General features: G+C 38.4%; 1 protein-coding gene across 1 annotated transcript; it reads left to right on the top strand.

Annotated features, from left to right (window-relative positions):
• Positions 1–1,149: 1,149 nt before the first annotated feature.
• PGRMC2 (progesterone receptor membrane component 2) lies at positions 1,150–20,560 on the top strand. Its single transcript, XM_019977549.2, has 3 exons — positions 1,150–1,595; positions 16,800–16,955; positions 18,362–20,560. Exons 1-3 carry the CDS (start codon positions 1,178–1,180, stop codon positions 18,457–18,459), a joined length of 672 nt encoding a protein of 223 aa, XP_019833108.2. The 5' UTR covers positions 1,150–1,177; the 3' UTR covers positions 18,460–20,560.
• Positions 20,561–20,577: the final 17 nt, after the last annotated feature.

Below are 20,577 nucleotides of genomic sequence, written 5' to 3' on the forward strand. Positions count from 1 at the left end.
TACAGCGAGGGGGTAGGGGTGGGGGAACTAGTGACACAAAACAAACTGGGGCGAGAGGAAGCACAACAAAGGAGTTCAGAGCGTGAGGTGAGGGGCTCAGTATAAAGGTTCAGAGGTGACATTTACGCCGATTTTTAAGGACTCGAAAGGTTAAGACTACAAGACCTAGGTAGGTGGACCTGTAGATTAAGCTAAATAAGCGAACTGAAGGACCACCTCACCCTATCCACTTCCCTACTGCCCCAGTGAGTGCGACTTCAGGAATAACGACACCTTTCGTCTACAATGTGAAAGAAAATTCTACAGGAGCAGCCTTGGCCCAAACCACTGGGAATGGCTACTCGGTGTCCTCGAAGACAGCACGTAGCTAACCCTAACCCTAACCCTTTCGCCAAACAATCCCAATGCGAGTTCCGTGCACTCTCTTGGCGCCAGGCGACTCCAGCTCGTCGCCAAAACTTCTGGGCCGTAGCTTTGCCCGCGAGCCCACGCTCCGGGCTTCTGGACAGGCGTGACGGCGCCCACGAGAGAAAAGACACCCCTCTTCGGGGCGCGATCCGGTTAAAACTATGTCGCAGCTTCTCACTAACCACTAACCCGCGCCCTCGGAAACCTGTCTGAGAGAGGCCTCCTCAGCAGCCGCCTCAGCGCACGTGAAGCTCTCACGCGTTGCGTCGGCGAAGAGGCGGGAGCTGGCGGACGCAAACCCAGACCAGGGAAGGGGCGGGGTTCGTGGGCGCATGCGCACTGCCAGAAGACTGGGCAGGCCGTGCCTCCCAAAGGGTTTGCAGAGGAAAGGAGAGCGCGTGGCGCCCCGGAACCCGCGCACGCGCCGTAGCCTCGCCCCGCCCGTACGCGCGCGCGCGCGCGCGACCGTCGCCGCATCTTCTCTTCAGACCCTCCCCGCTCTTGTACTTCAACTAGAGGAGGAGACAGGCGAGAGCAGGGAAGTGTGGGGCGAGGTGGGCGGGGCGTCGCACGCGAGCGCGGCCAGCAAAATGAAGGGAGAGGGAGAGATCCAAGACTACGTTACCGCGTAAACACCCAATCGGGAGCCGGCCTGACTCCGCCCCCTACCCCCACGTTATTGGCTAGGAAGCCCCATATGGGCGGGGCCGGCCGTGGGGTTGGGGAGGGCAGGGGGCGGGGAGGAGGAGGAAGGCGCTGGCGGGCAGTGATGGCGGCGGGTGATGGGGACGTGAATTTAGGCACCCTGGGGAGTGGCAGCGAGAGCAGCAGCGACGGTAGTAGCGAGAGCCCGGGCGGCGCGGGAGCGGCAGCAGAAGGGGGCAGCTGCTTGGCAACGGCGTTGGCGCTTCTGACGGGGGGCGGGGAGATGCTGCTGAACGTGGCGCTGGTGGCGCTGGTGTTGCTGGGGGCCTACCGGCTGTGGGTGCGCTGGGGGCGGCGGGGTCTGGGCGCCGGGGCCGGAGCGGGCGAAGAGAGCCCCGCTGCCTCTTTGCCTCGTATGAAGAAGCGGGACTTCAGCTTGGAGCAGCTGCGCCAGTACGACGGGTCTCGCAACCCGCGCATCCTGCTTGCGGTCAATGGGAAAGTCTTCGACGTGACCAAAGGCAGCAAGTTCTACGGCCCGGGTGAGGAGGAGTTGGAAGGGGAGGGTGAGGACCCCCTGCAGCTCAAGCTCGACCCCCTTCTGATGGGGAGGCCCCTGGGCACAGGGTTAGTTGCCAGCCTTCTCGACATCTGGACCCCCGAGCCGTATCCGCCGCACCTGAGACGGCCCGCCCCCCACACGCCCCAGCCGCGGGCCCCACCGATGTTTACCCCTCCGATTCGGATCCCAGTGTCGCCCAAGCGACACTGAGTTTTCATCTTTTTCCTATCCCATTTCTCCTCTCAGCCTTTTCTTGGGCTGAATTTTTCGAAATCCTTTTAGTTGTCGCCAGTCACGCTGGCCCTCAGCCTTTACTGAGCTTTCTGATTTCTGGAGTCGTCAGGGGCAGGAAAGAAGGAAGATTTCTGAAGTAGGGACCTAAAGTTTTAGACCCTGTAATTCACAACTTTCTTTACTTGTGTGTGTGTGTGTGTGTGTGTGTGTGTGTGTTGTGTGCGCGCCACAGAGCGCTTATCCACTACTCCCCATAAGGCCACGTTTAAGTACACGTAGTTCCAAGTCCCAGCCTTCTAGAATCTATTAAATCCGGTCCCATATGCAGCACCTTGACTGTTTTTTTTTTTAAACCGGTTTTGATACAAAGATGCTTTCCAAGATTAACAGTATATGTGAGATGAGGCTGATCAGAATGCAGATCCTAATAAATAATGGCGAGGTTATTCGCCCCGAGTTTGGGAGGTGGAACTCATATACCCAGCAGGCGTGCTTGTCCAGTTTCTTTTTCTTTTTTTTTTTTTTTTTGTAGCAGGAAGGCAAGTATTCAAATACACGTTATCACTTACTTTGTTTTCACTGAGGAGAAAGAAATTTATAAACAACTATAAATTCATATCACCATGCACCAGTTCTGCAAGTTAAATGTTTCTAAAGCTTTACTTTCAGAGAACTGTGTATGTAAGGTGGTTGGTTTAGAAACCCTTCTTTAACAGTGTAGTTATAGCAGACATTTCAGTTCAGACTCATGAAACCTGTTGGCATGCCATAAAATTGAGCAACATTGTACATGCTGGTTGTGTAGTTATTCTGAGCTTTTAAGGAGTTACTACAATAAAAGTAAAAAAAATTAGAGACCTGTAGTGACCTGTTACTTGAAAGAGGACATCCAAGTCTTAAAGTCAAGGGGTTGGCAAATCTAAAAAGTTGGTTTCCTCTAATCTGTTAGTCCATGATGTTTATTGACACCTGCAACTGTACACTTACGATTTATGGGCTTAGTGGATGGAAGATATTTTAGAAGTGTTTTGGTTTGTTGTTTGTTAATTGGATTAGAGAAGAGAAATGAGAGATTGTACACCCGGTAACAACAAACGTGTTGAACTGTTTCTTAGTTGCTTGTATTTTGTGTATATATTTACATTCAATCCAGCCAAGTCACAGATAGCTTATAAAGTACTTGCTTCTGGTATAAAAATGAAAACCAGATGTCTACCCACTCATATCAGCTGAAACAGTTAATACATTTTTGTTTACTTAAGCGAATGTGGGTAAGACAGTGGGGCCAGAGGACAATATTTAAAGGAACAGACCAAATTAGTTAATTTCTTTTTAAATCAAGAATTTACACAGTTATTATGTATTCAGTGATTAGAAATTGTGTACAGGTTTAGGTTTTTAATACAGAACTTATCCAAACTAAAAACTCTGCTTTTGTAGCCCCTATCTAAACGGACAGTGAAGCAACCAAGTGTTACTGCAAAGAAGCCTATCAGTCCTCACACATTAATGCCTTGCCACTATCTGAAAATAGCTAAGAGAGACAGCCATGGACACAATTTGGCAGCACCCAGTGGCAAATGTTCTGCAACAGAAATTTTTAAATTAAGATGAGAGTTATAGTTATAATACAGATAGCCTTTGTGTGGCTTAAGCTAGTGAGGGGGTTCTTCTCAGATGACAACAGAGGACTCAGTTTTAGGTTAGCTTTCACTGATTTCCAGGTCCTTCCTGATGAATAGGCAGAGCGATACCCCATTATTTGATTCTAAGTAGTTTTGAACAACCTAAACAGATATTTGGAATATTTTTTTATTGAAAGAAACCTTAAAGTTAGCCAGATCAGTTTATGGATTTGGAATTTATTTCACATTAAGAGGATATCTAACATTTCCCAGAAATCTTGAAGCAAAATTTCGGGCTATAAAACAAATTGAGTTTTTATTTTAATTTTTTGCATCCTCAAATCAATTAAGGAATTTTGTAGCAGAGTAATTCAGAAGTAAAAATCCTTATATGAGACTTCGTAGCTTGAAAGAACGAGTTTAGGGAGTCTAACCAATATCCACTCCCAGTTCTCAATAATGGTTTTAGAGTTAAAAGATTATTTGTGAGGCTTTTTCTGTGTTGAAGTTATTTTTATTTTTAGTCATAATTTATAAAGTTTGAGTTCTTAAAAACTTAAATGTTGGCAGTTTAGTGGAGTAAACAGACATTGGGAAACAATTGGCATTAACTACATTTGTCAATATTAAGTTTAGTCACAGTTCGGGCACTTGGCCAGTGTGTGAGGAAAGTGATCATATAAGAAAGAATATGGGAGGAGAAAGGAAACAGATTTGTTAAGCAGCTACTACATCAAATCTATTAATTTGTCATCTCCACAATGCTTCAGTGAGGTTAGTGAACATTCCTATCCTTATGACAGACAGCTCGAGGTTTAGGAATTTGGGGTAGATTGGCTTGGATCACACAGACATGGTATTCAAATCCGGATATATTTGACCACAAAGCCTGTCTACTCTATTTCAGATAAACTGCATTCTGAGATAAACTTATATAGAAAATCTGTTGTTATTTTTATACCCTCTCCTGGTTCCCATAAGGATTTAAAGCCTCAGAAAAACACACTTTCATGGCTTTATGTTGTGCTGTTCAGTATGGTAGCCACAAGCCACATGAATAGAGTTTCTCCATATTAGCCATATTTCAAGTGCCCAAACAGTGCACTTTATAGAGCATTTCCATCTTCCCATCGAGTTCTATTCAATAGCATTGATTCTAGAGGTTAGGGTAGAAGGAGGAGGAAACTCCCATTTGGGGGTTATTATCGTTTAATTTCCAGACAGCTCTAGGAGATAGGTAATGTTCCCATTTTACAAATGTGGAAACTTGAAACTCAGAGGTTTTGCCCAAAATCACGTATCTAGTAAATGGCCAAGCTAGAAATCAAACACAGTCTAACTGGCTTCACAGGCTATGCTTCCTTCCTACTGTATCACAGCATAATATAATTTCATGTTTCCAGCATCATAATCAGAGAAGGCAATGGCACCCCACTCCAGTACTCTTGCCTGGAAAATCCCATGGATGGAGGAGCCTGGTAGGCTGTAGTCCATGGGGTCGCAAAGAGTCCAAACACGACTGAGCGACTTCCCTTTCACTTTTCACTTTCTCGCATTGGAGAAGGAAATGGCAACCCACTCCAGCGTTCTTGCCTGGAGAATCCCAGGGACGGGGGAGCCTGGTGGGCTTCCGTCAATGGGGTTGCACGGAGTTGGACACGACTGAAGCGACTTAGCAGCAGTAGCAGCATCATAATAGATGAGGAAGACTGATCTATCATTTTAAATATTAATAATTATTAATAATTTGGTATAATATTTCTGCAGTGGGATTCTAGCAAAACATTGTGTTTTTTTATTCTTTAGAATGGCAAGAAATTATACCGTTATAGTTTATAATAGTTTGTTCACATTTCTGTTATTAAGATACGTAGCTTCCCCCTTATTCCATGTAGAGTATTCTTTGATATATAACAAAACTAATTTCTCCAACATACCATTTAAATTCCACTGGAAATAAAAAGAAGCTTGTAAGAAGTAACCCCATGAGATGCCTAATATTTAGGAGATGGGGAAAAGGAGTTCATACACCTTTTATGTGTTCTTCCTCCTTTTTTAACTTCATATTCACATGTTAATTTTATTTGTAGTTTGCAAAATTGCAGCTGAAGCAAGAGTTGCAACATATAGACAAACATATTCTTTCATGAATGTCCTATTGACACTACCCAACTTTCATCCTAGTCTTTTGTTTTGAAGCCAACTGGGTCTGTGTTAGGTCTAATGCCTACTATGCACATTCATTACCTACCAATTAGATAAAAGGACCAGCTAAGTTTTCTGATGAATTTTGATACTCTGCTCAAATTTATACTAATTTCTTTTCTTTCTTTTTTTTTTTTTTTTTTTTTGGCTGTGCCATGTGGTTCATAGGATCTTAGTTCCCCAACCAGGGATCAGACCCACCCCCTGTATTGGAAGTTCAAAGTCATAACCACCAGCTTGGCAGGGAATTCCCTTTACTAGTAATTTCTACAGTACCTAGTTGGTTGGCCCCTCTGAGTTCAACATCATTCCATTGTTTTTAATCAAAGAGGGAATTGTATTAAATACTAACAGAGTATAAAAGGATAGCTTAAAGCATGTATGAGACCAGAAGATGTTATTCAGGTTGAAGGAAAGGAGTAGATTAACATCTGGAGGTAGCCCGTTTTAAGTTCTTTTCATAGTTCTTTAAACCATGTGGCATAGGTCACTCATCCCCCACATACTTGTGAGATACATCACTAAATAACTGCTGTACAAGAGGCAGCATTTTGTCTCAAGATCAGTTCTGAGAGGGAGTTACCTGGATTTCATCACACTTGCCTAGGTAAATGTTTTGAGTAATTCTGAGTCCTCAAAACTTGTACTTCCCAGCCCTCATGGAGTTTATGTTCTGTTAAGAAAGACAGATAATAAACAATCATTCAATACATGATTATAATAAAGGACTTTATTTATTAGCATTAGATGGTAAAGAGAAGTACTTATTTATGTTGGTTTGTCAAGAAAGTGGGGATTGATACTTAAACAAAAACCTGAAGGAACCAGCCTTACAAAGATTGGGAGTATCATTGTTTTGAAACTGAACTGAAGCACTAGATCTAGAACTGATACCATGTTAATCAGAGGAAGAAACATCCTTATCACCTTACTGATTTTCAGATTTGACTTCAGGCTTCATTTGATAAGTATTACCTCAGCAGTTCTTTTTCCATCCTTTTAAGCAATCTTTTATTTTTTCTTTATAAACAACATAGCTGGATTTTTTAAATTTAATGCCAATACTGTCTTTTAACAACTTCAGTTCAGTTCAGTCGCTCAGTTGTATCCAATTCTTTGCAACCCCATGAATCGCAGCATGCCAGGCCTCCCTGTCCATCACCAACTCCCGGAGTTCACTCAGACTCACGTCCATTGAGTCGGTGATGCCATCCAGCCATCTCATCCTCTGTCGTCCCCTTCTCCGCCTGCCCCCAATCCCTCCCAGCATCAGAGTCTTTTTCCAGTGAGTCAACTCTTCGCATGAGGTGGCCCAAGTACTGGAGTTTCAGCTTTAGCATCATTCCTTCCAAAGAAATCCCAGGGCTGATCTCCTTCAGAATGGACTGGTTGGATCTCCTTGCAGTCCAAGGGACTCTCAAGAGTCTTTCCAACACCACAGTTCAAAAGCATCAATTCTTTGGCGCTCAGCTTTCTTCACAGTCCAACTCTCACATCCATACATGACCACTGGAAAAACCGTAGCCTTGACTAGACGGACCTTTGTTGGCAAAATCATGTCTCTGCTTTTCAATATGCTCTCTAGGTTGGACATAACTTTCCTTCCAAGGAGTAAGCGTCTTTTAATTTCATGGCTGCAGTCTCCATCTGCAGTGATTTTGGAGCCCAAAAAAATAAAGTCTGACACTGTTTCCACTGTTTCCCCATCTATTTCCCATGAAGTGATGGGACCGGATGCCATGATCTTAGTTTTCTGAATGTTGAGTTTTAAGCCAACTTTTTCACTCTCCTCTTTGACCTTCATCAAGAGGCTTTTTAGTTCCTCTTCACTTTCTGCCATAAGGGTGGTATCATCTGCATATTTCTCAGTTTATATTTTTTGTCACTACTCGCATATTTAGATTTATTTCTACTATCTTATTTAGTAATTTATCTGTCAACTTTTCTTTGCCTTCTTTCCCACCATTGTTTCTTGCTGCTGCTGCTGCTAAGTCACTTCAGTTGTGTCCAACTCTGTGTGACCCCATAGACGGCAGCCCACCAGGCTCCCTGTCCCTGGGATTCTCCAGGCAAGAGCACTGGAGTGGGTTGCCATTTCCTTCTCCGATGCATGAAAGTGAAAAGTGAAGTCGCTCAGTCATGTCCGACTCTTAGCGACCCCATGGACTGCAGCCTACCAGGCTCCTCCATCCATGGGATTTTCCAGGCAAGAGTACTGGAGTGGGGTGTCATTGCCTTCTCCGATTGTTTCTTAGGTGCATTTTTTTATTCCACTTTTTCTCCCCTACAGATTTTTGTTATTTCATTTTAGTATAGTTGATTTACAGTTGTATTAATTTCTACTGTACAGCAAAGTGTTTCAGTTACATACATACATACATTATTTTTCATATTCTTTTCCTTTGTGGTTTCTCACAGGGTATCAAATATAGTTCCCAGTGCTATATAGTAGTACCTTTTGTTTATCCATTCTGTATATACTAGTTTGTATCTGCTCATCCCAAACTCCCAATCTCGGCCACCCCCACTCCACCCATCCCTTGGAATCTAGAAGTCTGTTCTCTATATTTGGGAGTCTGTTTTTGTTTCATATCTCCCTGCTAATTTGGATGCATTCTATTTGTATTCTTTTGGTGACAAGAGTCTTTTCCTTAAATTTTTTTCTATAGGCACTTTCACTCTGAACAATATATGAATGTTAACCAAACATTTTTGTACAAATTAGAACTGTCACTTTAAAACACTTTACTGCCATTTGACGGTATTTCTTCATATTAAATATATAAAACAATCATGTAGACAAATGTGAATGGTGCCCCCTGGAGTTGCACACAGCCATACGTTGTGGCCTTGGTTAGAAAGCTTTAACGCTAGTCCCTCCCCACTCCATTTTATGTTATTTCTATTAGAGTTTTACTGTAGGTAATTTTTTAAACACTACCCTCAAACTGAATAATAAACTTTTTTTAAATAGCCAATTTTCATTTAAATTTAGCAATAGAGTTACCATTTTCTTTATTCACTGTCATTTCTTATATCTCATACTTTTGTTCAGAGTTCGGTTTTCATTTTAGTGAGGTATGTCCTATAGTTTTGTCACTAATAAAAAAAAAAAAAACAAACAGTTTCTATCTGCCCTCACTCAGGAATTATAGTACAGATCCAGTTCCAGTTCAGTCGTGTCCCAACTCTGCGACCCCATGGACTGCAGCAGAAGCCTCTCTGTCCATCACCAACTCGCGGAATTTACTCAAACTCATGTCCATTGAGTCAGTGATGCCATCCAACCATCTCATCTCTGTTGTCCCCTTCTCCTGCCTTCAGTCTTTCCCAGCATCAGGGTCTTTTCAAATGAGTCAGCTCTTCGAATCAGGTAGCCAAAGTATTGGAGTTTCAGCTTCAACATCAGTCCTAACTGGTCAGATCTCCTTGCAGTCCAAGGGACTTGTAAGAGTCTTCTCCAACACCACAGTTCAAAAGCATCAATTCTTCGGCGCTCAGCTTTTTTTATAGTCCAACTCTCACATCCATACATGACTACTGGAAAAACAATAACCTTGACCAGACGGACCTTTATTGACAAAGTAATGTCTCTGCTTTTTAATATGCTGTCTAGGTTGGTCATAACTTTTCTTCCAAGGAGCAAACATCTATTAATTTCATGGCTGCAGTAGCCACCTGCAGTGATTTTGGAGCCCAAAAACACAGTCTGTCACTATTTCCATTGTTTCCCCATCTATTTGCCATGGAGTGATGGGACTGGATGCCATGAACTTAGTTTTTACTTTAACAATGCAAACCTTTAACAATATTTTAATATATTGAGAGCCTTCCGTATCAGTTTGGAAAGAACTTTTGATTTTTGGAATGTGTGTGTAATTCTGTTATGAATATATCATTTAATAGTCCACTTTTAATGAGTATTTGTTTCTAGTCTCTTGCATGTTATACATGCGTGCATGCTCTCGCTTTAGTCATGTCCAACTCTTTGTGATCCTATAGACAGTAGCCCACCAGGCCCCTCTGTCCATGGGATTCTCCAGGCAAGAATACTAGAGTGGGTTGCCATTTCCTCCTGCAGGGGAACTTCCTTACCCAGGGAACAAACCCATGTCTGCTAGCGCCTTCTGCATTGCAGGCAGATTCTTTACCTACTGAGCCACCTGGGAAGCATGGTATCATGTACATATCATTTCAAAATGTTACTAAAATAATAATTATTAAATAAATTACTAGAAGTAAGACTACTGAGTCTTAGGTTATGGACATTTTTAATTTGGATAGTTCTTTCTAAATTGCCCACCAGAGATGTTGGACCAATTTACACTCACATGAAAATGCCTATTTCTCACTCTCTTGCCAAAAATGTCATATAAAATTTTTTGGTCTTTGTCAATCTGAGAAGTTAAAATAGTATTTCAATATTATTTTAATTTATATTTTTCTTTTTCTCAGTGAATTTTGGTTAGTTACATTCAGAATTTATTTAAGATGTGAAGTAAGCATCAACTTTTGTTTTTGTTTTCTTACAGAGGGCTATTCAGTTATTGCAACACCATTTATAGTTTTTCTTCCCTGATACTTGCAGTTAAGAGATTATCTAGTTTGACCTCCACAATTTTAGGCATGTAAAATTTGCCTCAAATGTAGGTTGTGGCCTCGAACCCAAGTATCTTGGCTTGGAAGAGGTATTCTTCCAGTTTTACCATGCTGCCTTCCCTCTAAAAGTCCTGGGAGTTCCTAGAACCAAATATAAAAAAGACTATTAGTTGGATTTCATTTAATCACTTTTATATATGGTTTGATTTGTTCCCAGGTCCATTATAACCATATTTGGAATAAATTACTCAGTGTGCATATGTGCTCAGTTGTGTCTGACTCTTTGCAACCCCATGGAATGTAGCCTTCCAGCTTTTCTGTCTGTGGGATTTTCCAGGCAAGAATACTGGAGTGGGTTGCCATTCCCTTCTCCAAGGATCTTCCTGACCCAGGGATCGAACCTCCATCTCCTGAATTTTCTACATTGGCAGGTGTATACTTTACCACTGAGCCACCTGGGAAGCCCTATACCAAGTATTATTAGATTTTTTTTTTTTAACTTGCTTTAATAATCGCAGAAGACTATTGTCAAAACATGTCAGAAAACTAGGCTGTTTAACTTTTAATGAATTAAAGTTTGTCTCTGCGTGCTATGGTTTTTATACCATGAAAATAACTAAAATATTCCTTCTGGAATTTTCTTCTCTTCATAAATACTAATGTATTAATAGATACATAATCACCCTAGTAGAAAATTATCTCTTACGTATTTTAGATGTTTACTTTCTCCTGGAGTTTTTTGCTCATTAAATTAGTGTTTTACAATAACCATATGTTGTTCCCTTTTCAAAAATATGTCACTCCATTATATTTGATTGTATGATAGCAGTTTCAGGATGCAATAATTGGTAGATTTATTGATTTTTGAACTTTATAAAAATCTGTATCATAAGTTGTGTTACCTCTTAAAACTATTAATGAAATCTGGATTCTAACTAGTATAATGTCATTTTGGTATATTTAACAGTATCATAGAAGTAAGATTTATCTGTAAAATAATGTCCTAGAATATTTGTTTTATAAATACATTTTAAAGAATCTGTCTTGGCTAAATAATTGGGTTCATTTTTTGTAGCAAGAATATTCTTGAAATAGTAAATCTAGTTTTGTATCAGCATTATATTTTAGTTTTAGAAGGCAAGAGTTTAATTCTCTTATTATTACTGAAATGTTAATGTTTAAATGAACCTTAATAGTTAAAACAATCTGATTAGTTTATATAAGCTAGCCTTTTAATTTTTTTTATAAATTATACCATACCAAAAGACCTAAGAGCATTTTAAATGTGCTTTCCTTAGGTAGCTCTCTGTTGTTATAGTATTATGGATAGCCAAGAGTAGTCACCAAAATGTTAGAATCATAATATTTAGGTCAGTTATATAAGGGGGTAGTGGAAAGGGAAGGTATTACTGAACTCTCAGATATGATTCTGATTGTGTTAGGGATGCAGAGGAATATACTTTAACTGGACCTCAAATCCTCTTTTCTCAGCAGGTCATCCTTTTCCAACTCTAGTTCTTAGTCTTAATACTACATTCTTTTTGATCTTACAGGAAAAATAAAACTATTTTCAAAAAGACCTTTTCAGAAGTTAAATGCTTCCTGTGGGAAATTTGAAATATGTGGAGAAGTCATTCTTTTCAATAATTAACAGAACATCATTTTGTCTAGGATTAGGCTTGCATTATTAACTGTTGCCTGTAGTTCACTCTTAAGTTAGTGAAACCAAAAAACAGCATTCCCTCTTAGGGAAGTTGGCAGAAAATTTTACTAAAGAATACACTGGTATGTTATCCATATACTCAAAGATGGAGGTTCTTATGACTTCTGTTTTTATAGTGATCATCTTTTCATCTCTCCTTTTTACCATTTGGATGTGTTTAAGCTTGATGAAGTATCCTCAAGTAGATTGAATGTTGTAGACCAAGCAGGTAAATATTATGTAACATAATGCTAAGAAAAGCTGTTGATTTCTACAGCTTTTTTTGGTTAATGTTCTTCCATTTTAAGAGGTATTTTAAAATAGCCATTCCCCTGAAATTTTGTGATGAGTGAAATGCTCCAGTTTTCAGGGTTGTCATTTCATCTTTGGGTTTGTGGGTCCTCTGTGTTTTCTCAAGATGTACTGTGTTTGGTGTAGTTGGAAAAGTGGTTGATTCTGTTAGTAATTTTAGGCAAGTCATTGAATAACTTTGCATCTTTTCATCTGCCAAGAAGGGAGGGCAAAATTATCCCTTCTACTTTGCGATACTATGAGAAGGAAGTGAGATTGCAAGGAAATTCTTCAAAAAGTTGAAATTCTTATTTTCTACTTATAGTTTTTTATAGCCTTAATCAGTTTTATTTTTTCTTTTGTGTTTGACTCATCACTGTTTTAAGTTTGTAAGCATTGGTCCAGTCAGCATTAAGATTTTTTTGGTCATTATTGTTTCTTAAGAAAATATTAGTGTTTATATATATATATATATTTTTTTTTTTCCCCCCATGTCTTGAAAACAGCCATTGCCACGTGGAGTTATACCACAGAAAAACTAAACTGCTTTAAGGCGGACCACTTTTCTTTCCCTCAGGACTGTTCTCTCTTAATTTTAGTGTTGGGTTTTCTTTTTTTTAACTTGCTTAGTTTTAAAAGTATACCTGTGATGGATTCATTTTGATATTTGGCAAAACTAATACAATTATGTAAAGTTTAAAAATAAAATAAAATTAAAAAAAAAAAGAGGAAGCAGGTCAAAGAAAATTTTAAAAACAAAAACAAAAAAAAGTTAATGTTAGGAATTCCCTGGCAGTCCAGTGGTTAGGACTCAGTGCTTTCACTGCTGGCGCTGGGTTCAGGCCCTGGTTGGGGTCTTGGAAGCCACATGGCTTGGTCAAAAAAGCAAACGTTAACATTTCTCATTAAAAAAGAAGAAGAAGAAATAATGTCATTTGCAGCAATATGATTGGACCTGGAGATTATCATAAATGAAGTAAGTCAGAAATATCATATGATATCACTTATATGTGAAATCTTTAAAAATGATACAAATGACTTACTAATAAATACAAGACATAGAAAACAAATTTATGGTTACCAAAGGGGATGAGGGGAGAATAAATTAGGAGTTCGGGCTTAATGTATATACACTACTATATAAAAGCTTCCCGGTAGCTCACTGCCTGCAATACAGGAGACCCAGGTTCGATCCCTGGGTTGGGAAGATCCCCTGGAGAATCCCATGGACAGAGGAGCCTGGCGAGCTACAGTCCATTGGGTCACAAAGAGTCAGATATGACTGAGCAACTAAGTACAAGCACAATATTAAAAAGAGGTAACCAAGCACCTAGTATAGCACAAGGAATTAGACTCAATATCTTGCAATAACCTATAATGGGAAAGAATCTAAAATATATATACTTTTTAAAAATCACATTTTTTAAAGAATTACTTTGCTGTACACTTGAAACTAACTCAGCATTGTAAATTAACTATACTTAAATTTTAAAAAAGAAAGTAATGTTTCTCCAAATCAATTAACTCCAATTAAAGAACTTCAGATTTTACTCTCTAAATAGAAATTTACTATTTACTATTTACTCTGTACATAGTATTAAATTTCTTAAACATTTAAATAAATACCTTTTTGAATGTCAGTTGAGATGATGGGTAGTGTTTGAAAGTTACCAATATTGACCAGTTGTAAGTAATGTCCCATTTTCTTATATAGAAGACAAATTTAGAAATAGAAAATGGTAGCCTAAGTTTATATTAATAGGTTTATATTAATTAATAGGTATATCCATTCAGTGAGAAAATACATAACCATTAAATGAGAATTGTGGTAGTCACCTAATATTAAGGAGCAATATGGAAAGTACTTAAGAATGGGAAAGCAGGATAAAAAAGTACTTTACTGGAAGTATTACCTTTATTTTTGTGTTAATATATTATTGCCTAATACTGGTCCTTAAATTTATTGCTAAGGCTCCTTTTTTGTTCCATGCAATAAACTTTTAGGGAATGAATTTTCCTAACTCATTCCTAAAACTTACTAGTTTTCCTAAGTAACCCAGTGAGATTTATGGTGCACTGCTCACTGTAGTTCAAACTAAGGTTCATAAATGTTTAGAAATTTTTGAGTTTTCTTCTTAAAGGTATAAATGCTTTCTGACACATAACCTTCAATTTCCTAAATGCTTTCAAGTATGAATATGGGTATAATCATTATTTTACTCATTTAAAAATCAGGGAATTTCCTTTTTTTGTACTGTGTACTTCTCACTCTGTTAAATGGACAGTAAGCTTTTTCACTGACCACTCTGTGACTCATAATAGTTAAGCCAGCAAATTTGATTTTTAAACTGTTTTCTCTACATTTCTTTTGTCATGTATTGATAACTTTTCAGACTCAGGAAAGAAATTTTTATATATAAAATCATGTATTTTGTAAATTTTATTTATTAGCACATAATTCTTCGGTTCAGTTCAGTTGCTCAGTCGTGTCCGACTCTGCGACCCCATGAATTGCAGCACGCCAGGCCTCCCTGTCCATCACCAACTCCCGGAGTTCACTCAGACTCAACGTCCATCGGGTCAGTGATGCCATCCAGCCATCTCATCCTCTGTCGTCCCCTTCTCCTCCTGCCCCCAATCCCTCCCAGCATCAGAGTCTTTTCCAATGAGTCAGCTCTTCGCATGAGGTAGCTAAAGTACTGGACTTTCAGCTTTAGCATCATTCCTTCCAAAGAACACCCAGGGCTAATCTCCTTTAGAATGGACTGGTGGGATCTCCTTGCAGTCCAAGGAACTCTCAAGAGTCTTCTCCAACACCACAGTTCAAAAGCATCCATTCTTCGGCGCACAGCTTTCTTCACAGTCCAACTCTCATATCCATACATGACTATTGGAAAAACCATAGCCTTGACTATATGGACCTTTGTTGGCAAAGTGATATCTCTGCTTTTGAATATGCTATCTAGGTTGGACATAACTTTCCTTCCAAGGAGTAAGCGTCTTTTAATTTCATGGCTGCAGTCACCATCTGCAGTGATTTTGGAGCCCAGAAAAATAAAGTCTGACACTGTTTCCACTGTTTCCCCATCTATTTCCCTTGAAGTGATGGGACCAGATGCCATAATCTGCATTTTCTGAATGTTGAGCTTTAAGCCAACTTTTTCACTCTGCTCTTTCACTTTCATCAAGAGGCTTTTTAGTTCCTCTTCACTTTCTGCTTCTTAAAACGTTTTAAACAGGGAAATCTACATGGTCTGTTCTACAAACTAAGATGAAGAAAAAATTAACTCTTTTTGATTTATATTATAAAAATTGTTTTTTAAATAGCCAGACTTGGGAATCCTCTGGCAGTCCAGTGGCTAGGACTCTTAACTGCCGAGGGCCCAGGTTCAATCCGTGTTCAGGGAACCTAAGATCCCACAAGCTGTGGCATGGCCAAAAATAAGTAAGTAGCCAGGCTTAACCAATTAAATGAAGTAAAACTTCTCCTCTCCATTCCCCAGAAACATTGCTACTGTTAAGTACTTGGTTTGTATTCTTCCTGGTGCTTTTTTCCTGCATATACAAATACAGGTTAAATGTGCATATATGTATATCTTTTTTTAGTTCAAAGGAGGTCATACTATGGACTTCTCTGATGGCCCAGTGATTAAGATTATGCTGCAGCGGGCACAGGTTGGATCTCTGGTCCAGGAACTTAAGTTCCCACATGCCATACAGTGCAGCCAAAAATGAATAAAAAATACAACTAAATGAATCATACTGTGTAATCTAATTGCTTTTTTCAGTTACTATATCATAGACTTCTTTGTGCATCTGTACATACAGAGTTACCTCATTCTTTTTATAGCTATGTACTATTTCATTAAAGTAATGACCTATGATTTATGTAAGCAAATTCTTGATATAGAACATTCGGTTGTTTGGATTTTTGTCTGTTAGTATGTGTTTATTTTGTTCCTACTTTATGTCAGGCACTGTGGTAAGCATTGAAGGTATAGAGATGTGCAAGAGAGTTGCTGCTCTCAAGGACACACTTTGGGAATGACTTGCTTCTGGTAGCCATTCCTCCCTAGACAAGGTGGTTCCTGATTCTTTACACTAATTATTTTGTGTCCTTTTAGCCATATATATATATCCAGCCAATGTTCTGTTGATTATTTTTAGATGCCACAAGTAATTAACAGTAATCAATAAGGCATCGTTTCCCCTCAAGAAAACTGGCTTCCAAACCTAACTCTTCTAAGTGTTCTCTTCTCTCTAATACCTCACAGTCTTCATCTTTAAATAAAGTTTTTTTTTAATATTTGAAGTAACTGAAATCTAAATTTTCAGTGAAAAATGTTACTTTGGTCAAAAGGTAGATTTCTAAGGAATTTCTTCTCATTATCCTGTTTAGTGTCTGCATGTTTTGAAATCAAGGCTGAGTACCAGATAAGAGTCATGAGGTTTCTTTTATTTGACATTTTCCTTTGAGACATTCTAAAATATTTTTAGATAATCTAAATAATTTCTTTTTTTTCCCCAGCGGGTCCATATGGAATATTTGCTGGTAGGGATGCCTCCAGAGGACTGGCAACATTTTGCCTAGATAAAGATGCACTTAAAGATGAATATGATGATCTCTCAGATTTGAATGCTGTACAAATGGAGAGTGTTCGAGAATGGGAAATGCAGTTTAAAGGTACCTTCATTTTGTTGGGTTCTTTACAAATACTAATTTTATGGCCAAAGAAAGTACATACCATTCCATTACTCCTTAAGAGTCTAAGGATGCTATCTGTTTGCATTGCCCTCATTATTTGATGATAAGCATAGCTAACTGTCAAAACAGTTGTTACATGTGCTTATTGTTAATAAAATCCATATTTTAAAATTCACTTGTTACGAACTGTAAAATTTACAAAACTTGTGACATGTTTAGTCTTATAAGGCTTGTTCATTGAGATAGAGGTTTTTTAAACAGGTTTATATTTAAAACTGAATTGATTACTGATACTGCATATTACTTTATTTTTTACATGATTTAATTGATCTTAACTTCAAATCATAAAGGAAAAATGTCATTCTCCTTCATTATATGCTTGTGACATCAGTTTTCACTGCCTCAGTGAACACTCTGGACTGCTACTTACGTGACTTACGGATCTCTTGAAATATCTCTTCTGGCTTCTTGGCACTTGTACTGGTTCTGCTGAACCAAGCAGTCCTCCTATTTCATCCTCTTGATTTGTCAGTTAATTCACTTAAACTCAGTTCAGAATCCTGACCAAGAAATGACTAAATATTACATGAACATAACAATGGGCATAACAGTGTTCTAAATTAAACACATGGTAACATAAAAACAAGTGATGTCACATCTAAGAAGAGAGTTTAATAGGAGGAAGAAAAATAATATACCGAGAGTCATATATCGGGACCTCGAAGAACACAAGATAATAAGTAACAAGTGAATTTTCATCTGTTCGTTTGGTTTGTTTTCTTAGGGACTACTACATGTGTCACATTTTCTCCCCAAGAATATGTCCAGGTTGGATTTACTTTCCATGTGATTTTCCATCTCATATTCTTCTCCCTACTTCTTCAGCCCCAGGAAAGTCACCATTAACTTTTTTAAGATCTTCTCACTGTTGGAAATGCCCTGTGTTGCTACCTTATTTAATTACAATAATTACAGTTACTTTGGGTTATTAAATTTAAAGATCTGCTCTGAGACTCAGTGCACATTAGAGGTAAACCAGTTTCAGAGTACATGTCATCAGACTTATTCCAAGAGTCTGGCATGGGTCCTGGACTCACATATATTTTTAAAATATCTCCAAGTGATTCTGAGGCAGTGTCCTTGATTAAGAACTGGTTGTATGAAACACTGTCCTCCAAAGCACAAGTCCAAAGCTTTATAAATTCCCTGATCCTGTTTTCTTTTGTTCAAGCCTTACATGAGTATAAAAAGACTGGACAAGGTAAAGGATAGGGAAAACTTACCTTATTCTCTATGACTAAAAGAAGCATACACCTTCCCTGCTGTATAATGGAATCATGAAACAAATTTGATTGCTACTGATTTTCTTTTGATGTATCTTTCAGAAAAATATGATTATGTAGGCAGACTCCTAAAACCAGGGGAAGAACCGTCAGAATATACAGATGAAGAAGATACCAAGGATCACAATAAACAGGATTGAACTTTGTAAACAACCAAAGTCAGGGGCCTTCAGAACTGCAATTCTTACTCCCTTTCACAGAATGTCCAGCATCTTTGGGTTTGGTTCACCTGCTGCAAAAAACATTCAACCGATTGTACAAGCTACATGAGTCTCACTATGAAGATTTGAATACTAGACATTATGTATGCTGCCAGACTCATTTGTTGCAGTTATTTGTAATGTCTGGTGGGGCTTCATCCTGAAAGAAGGAGACAGGGATATTTTTAAAGAGCAAGAGAGTCACAAGATTACTTTCTCCTTTTTTTCTTTCCTTTTTTTAAATCAAAGACAACCTGATATGTATTTGCTACTTGAGTGTATAAGAGATTTTTTTGAAATCTCTTAAAAAACACAGCAAGGAATTCCTATTTCATGTGCTGTGTTTTTGTTTTAGCAGTGAGGAAGAGAGGAGACCTGGGCAGGAGAGGTGAGGGTGTCCATCAATTTTAAGTAGTTAAGGCTACTGAAACATTAAAATGGTAAATGTGAATCCCAAGCTTTTCTTTTTGGATTTTGTCAGGGAAAAGAAGAAAACCTTTGTTTCTAAGAAATCTTTGGAAATTAGAAGAATGGATTTCAGGTGGATTTAAGTCAAAGCTAATTCCCCAACAGCAAGATCATTTGAAACTAGTTTTTATCCCTTTCCTTCCCCTAGATCAAATCAATATTAATTGTGCCTTATTTCACTTACATAGACTTGAATTATTTTTAGGGAAAGCCCCTATGTGAATTCTGAAGTCACTACAAAGCAGCATTGAGACTGAAATTGGAATATTCTGTTGACTGTAAAACCTTGATGTCATTCTGTGTATATAGAATGTAAAAGGAATATTCAGTGTTACTGCCATATATATGTTAATATACACAAACTTCATTAGCATTATAATGGCCAAATGCATTCCCCCATGCTTTTCTCTTTTCAAAAAAAAAAAAAATTGAAAAACAAATCAACTCTGTCCCCTAACAGCTGCCTAATTTTAAGAGTCTTGACTCTCACATCTCACTGGTGTGGGTGCATGGGGCTGTAGTATGGATGTTGTGTGGGTGTGTCTGAGTGTGTGTGAGAGCACCTTGGAAGGGACTCTGCAGATACTGTAAATACCCGTACCGTTTTAATAAAGCATGTACAATAAACCAAAATAAGCTTGAGTTGGACTTTATATACAAACTGTAAACCAGTGCATTATAATATGGTAGTCAAGGTTGTGTATTTGATTCAAGATAAGGAAAAATCTTGGAATGAAAGGCAGACACTGGTTAACCAAGTTGTACACATTGTACCACATTCACTGTAACTTTAGGAAGAAATTCCACTTTGTGGAACATTCTCAAGAGATCTGAGATTATTCAGGTAAGAATTGATATATTAAAATGTACATATTTTTACTTTATATTTTGATGCCAACTGATTATACTAGAAGTAATAGCACTTCAGGTGGTAGTTACTGAACACAATAAAGGATATTATACTGATAGGTTTTAAATTCTGTTGTTTGAAAATGCTCTTAACTAAAAAGCCCTATATATGTCTATTATTTGATTTCATCATATCATGACTGTTTAGGTTCTTAATTGGAGACAAGTTATACCCAAAAAGACTATTTTATTTAATGTCACCAGTTAGAGAAAAGAATTCTCCTGCTGTATGAGTATAATATATGCAGAAGCCATCAAAGAAAGAGGAAGTTTTAATTGCAATAATAAGCTAAAGTATGTAAAATACTACATTCTATTGTACTCAGTCTTGGAATGTTTTGTAGAAAATGATGAGTTTCAGCCAAATCTTTGCTGAAGGCTGGTTGCAACAACTGAAGAGTGTTGGTAATGCTTTGTGTGTTTTTATGTAAAATATTTTCTAAACAGATTTGTTAAAAGTACGTGTCCTCTGGAGTAAATTGATATTGAGATATATATATATATATATAATGAATCATTTCAGCCTAAAGTTAAGTAAATCTACACTTGTGAATAGAGAAACCCTAAATATTCATGCAGTAAAAATTATGCAGTCTGTTAAGAAAAATGATTAATTTTGTGTTTTGGACTTGAAATAAACAGTGTTCTATGGACAATTCCTCAATTTCAGTTGAGTGTTCT

The sequence above is a fragment of the Bos indicus genome, chromosome 17 (assembly GCF_029378745.1).
Source record: "Bos indicus isolate NIAB-ARS_2022 breed Sahiwal x Tharparkar chromosome 17, NIAB-ARS_B.indTharparkar_mat_pri_1.0, whole genome shotgun sequence".
NCBI classification, from domain to species: Eukaryota; Metazoa; Chordata; class Mammalia; order Artiodactyla; family Bovidae; genus Bos; species Bos indicus.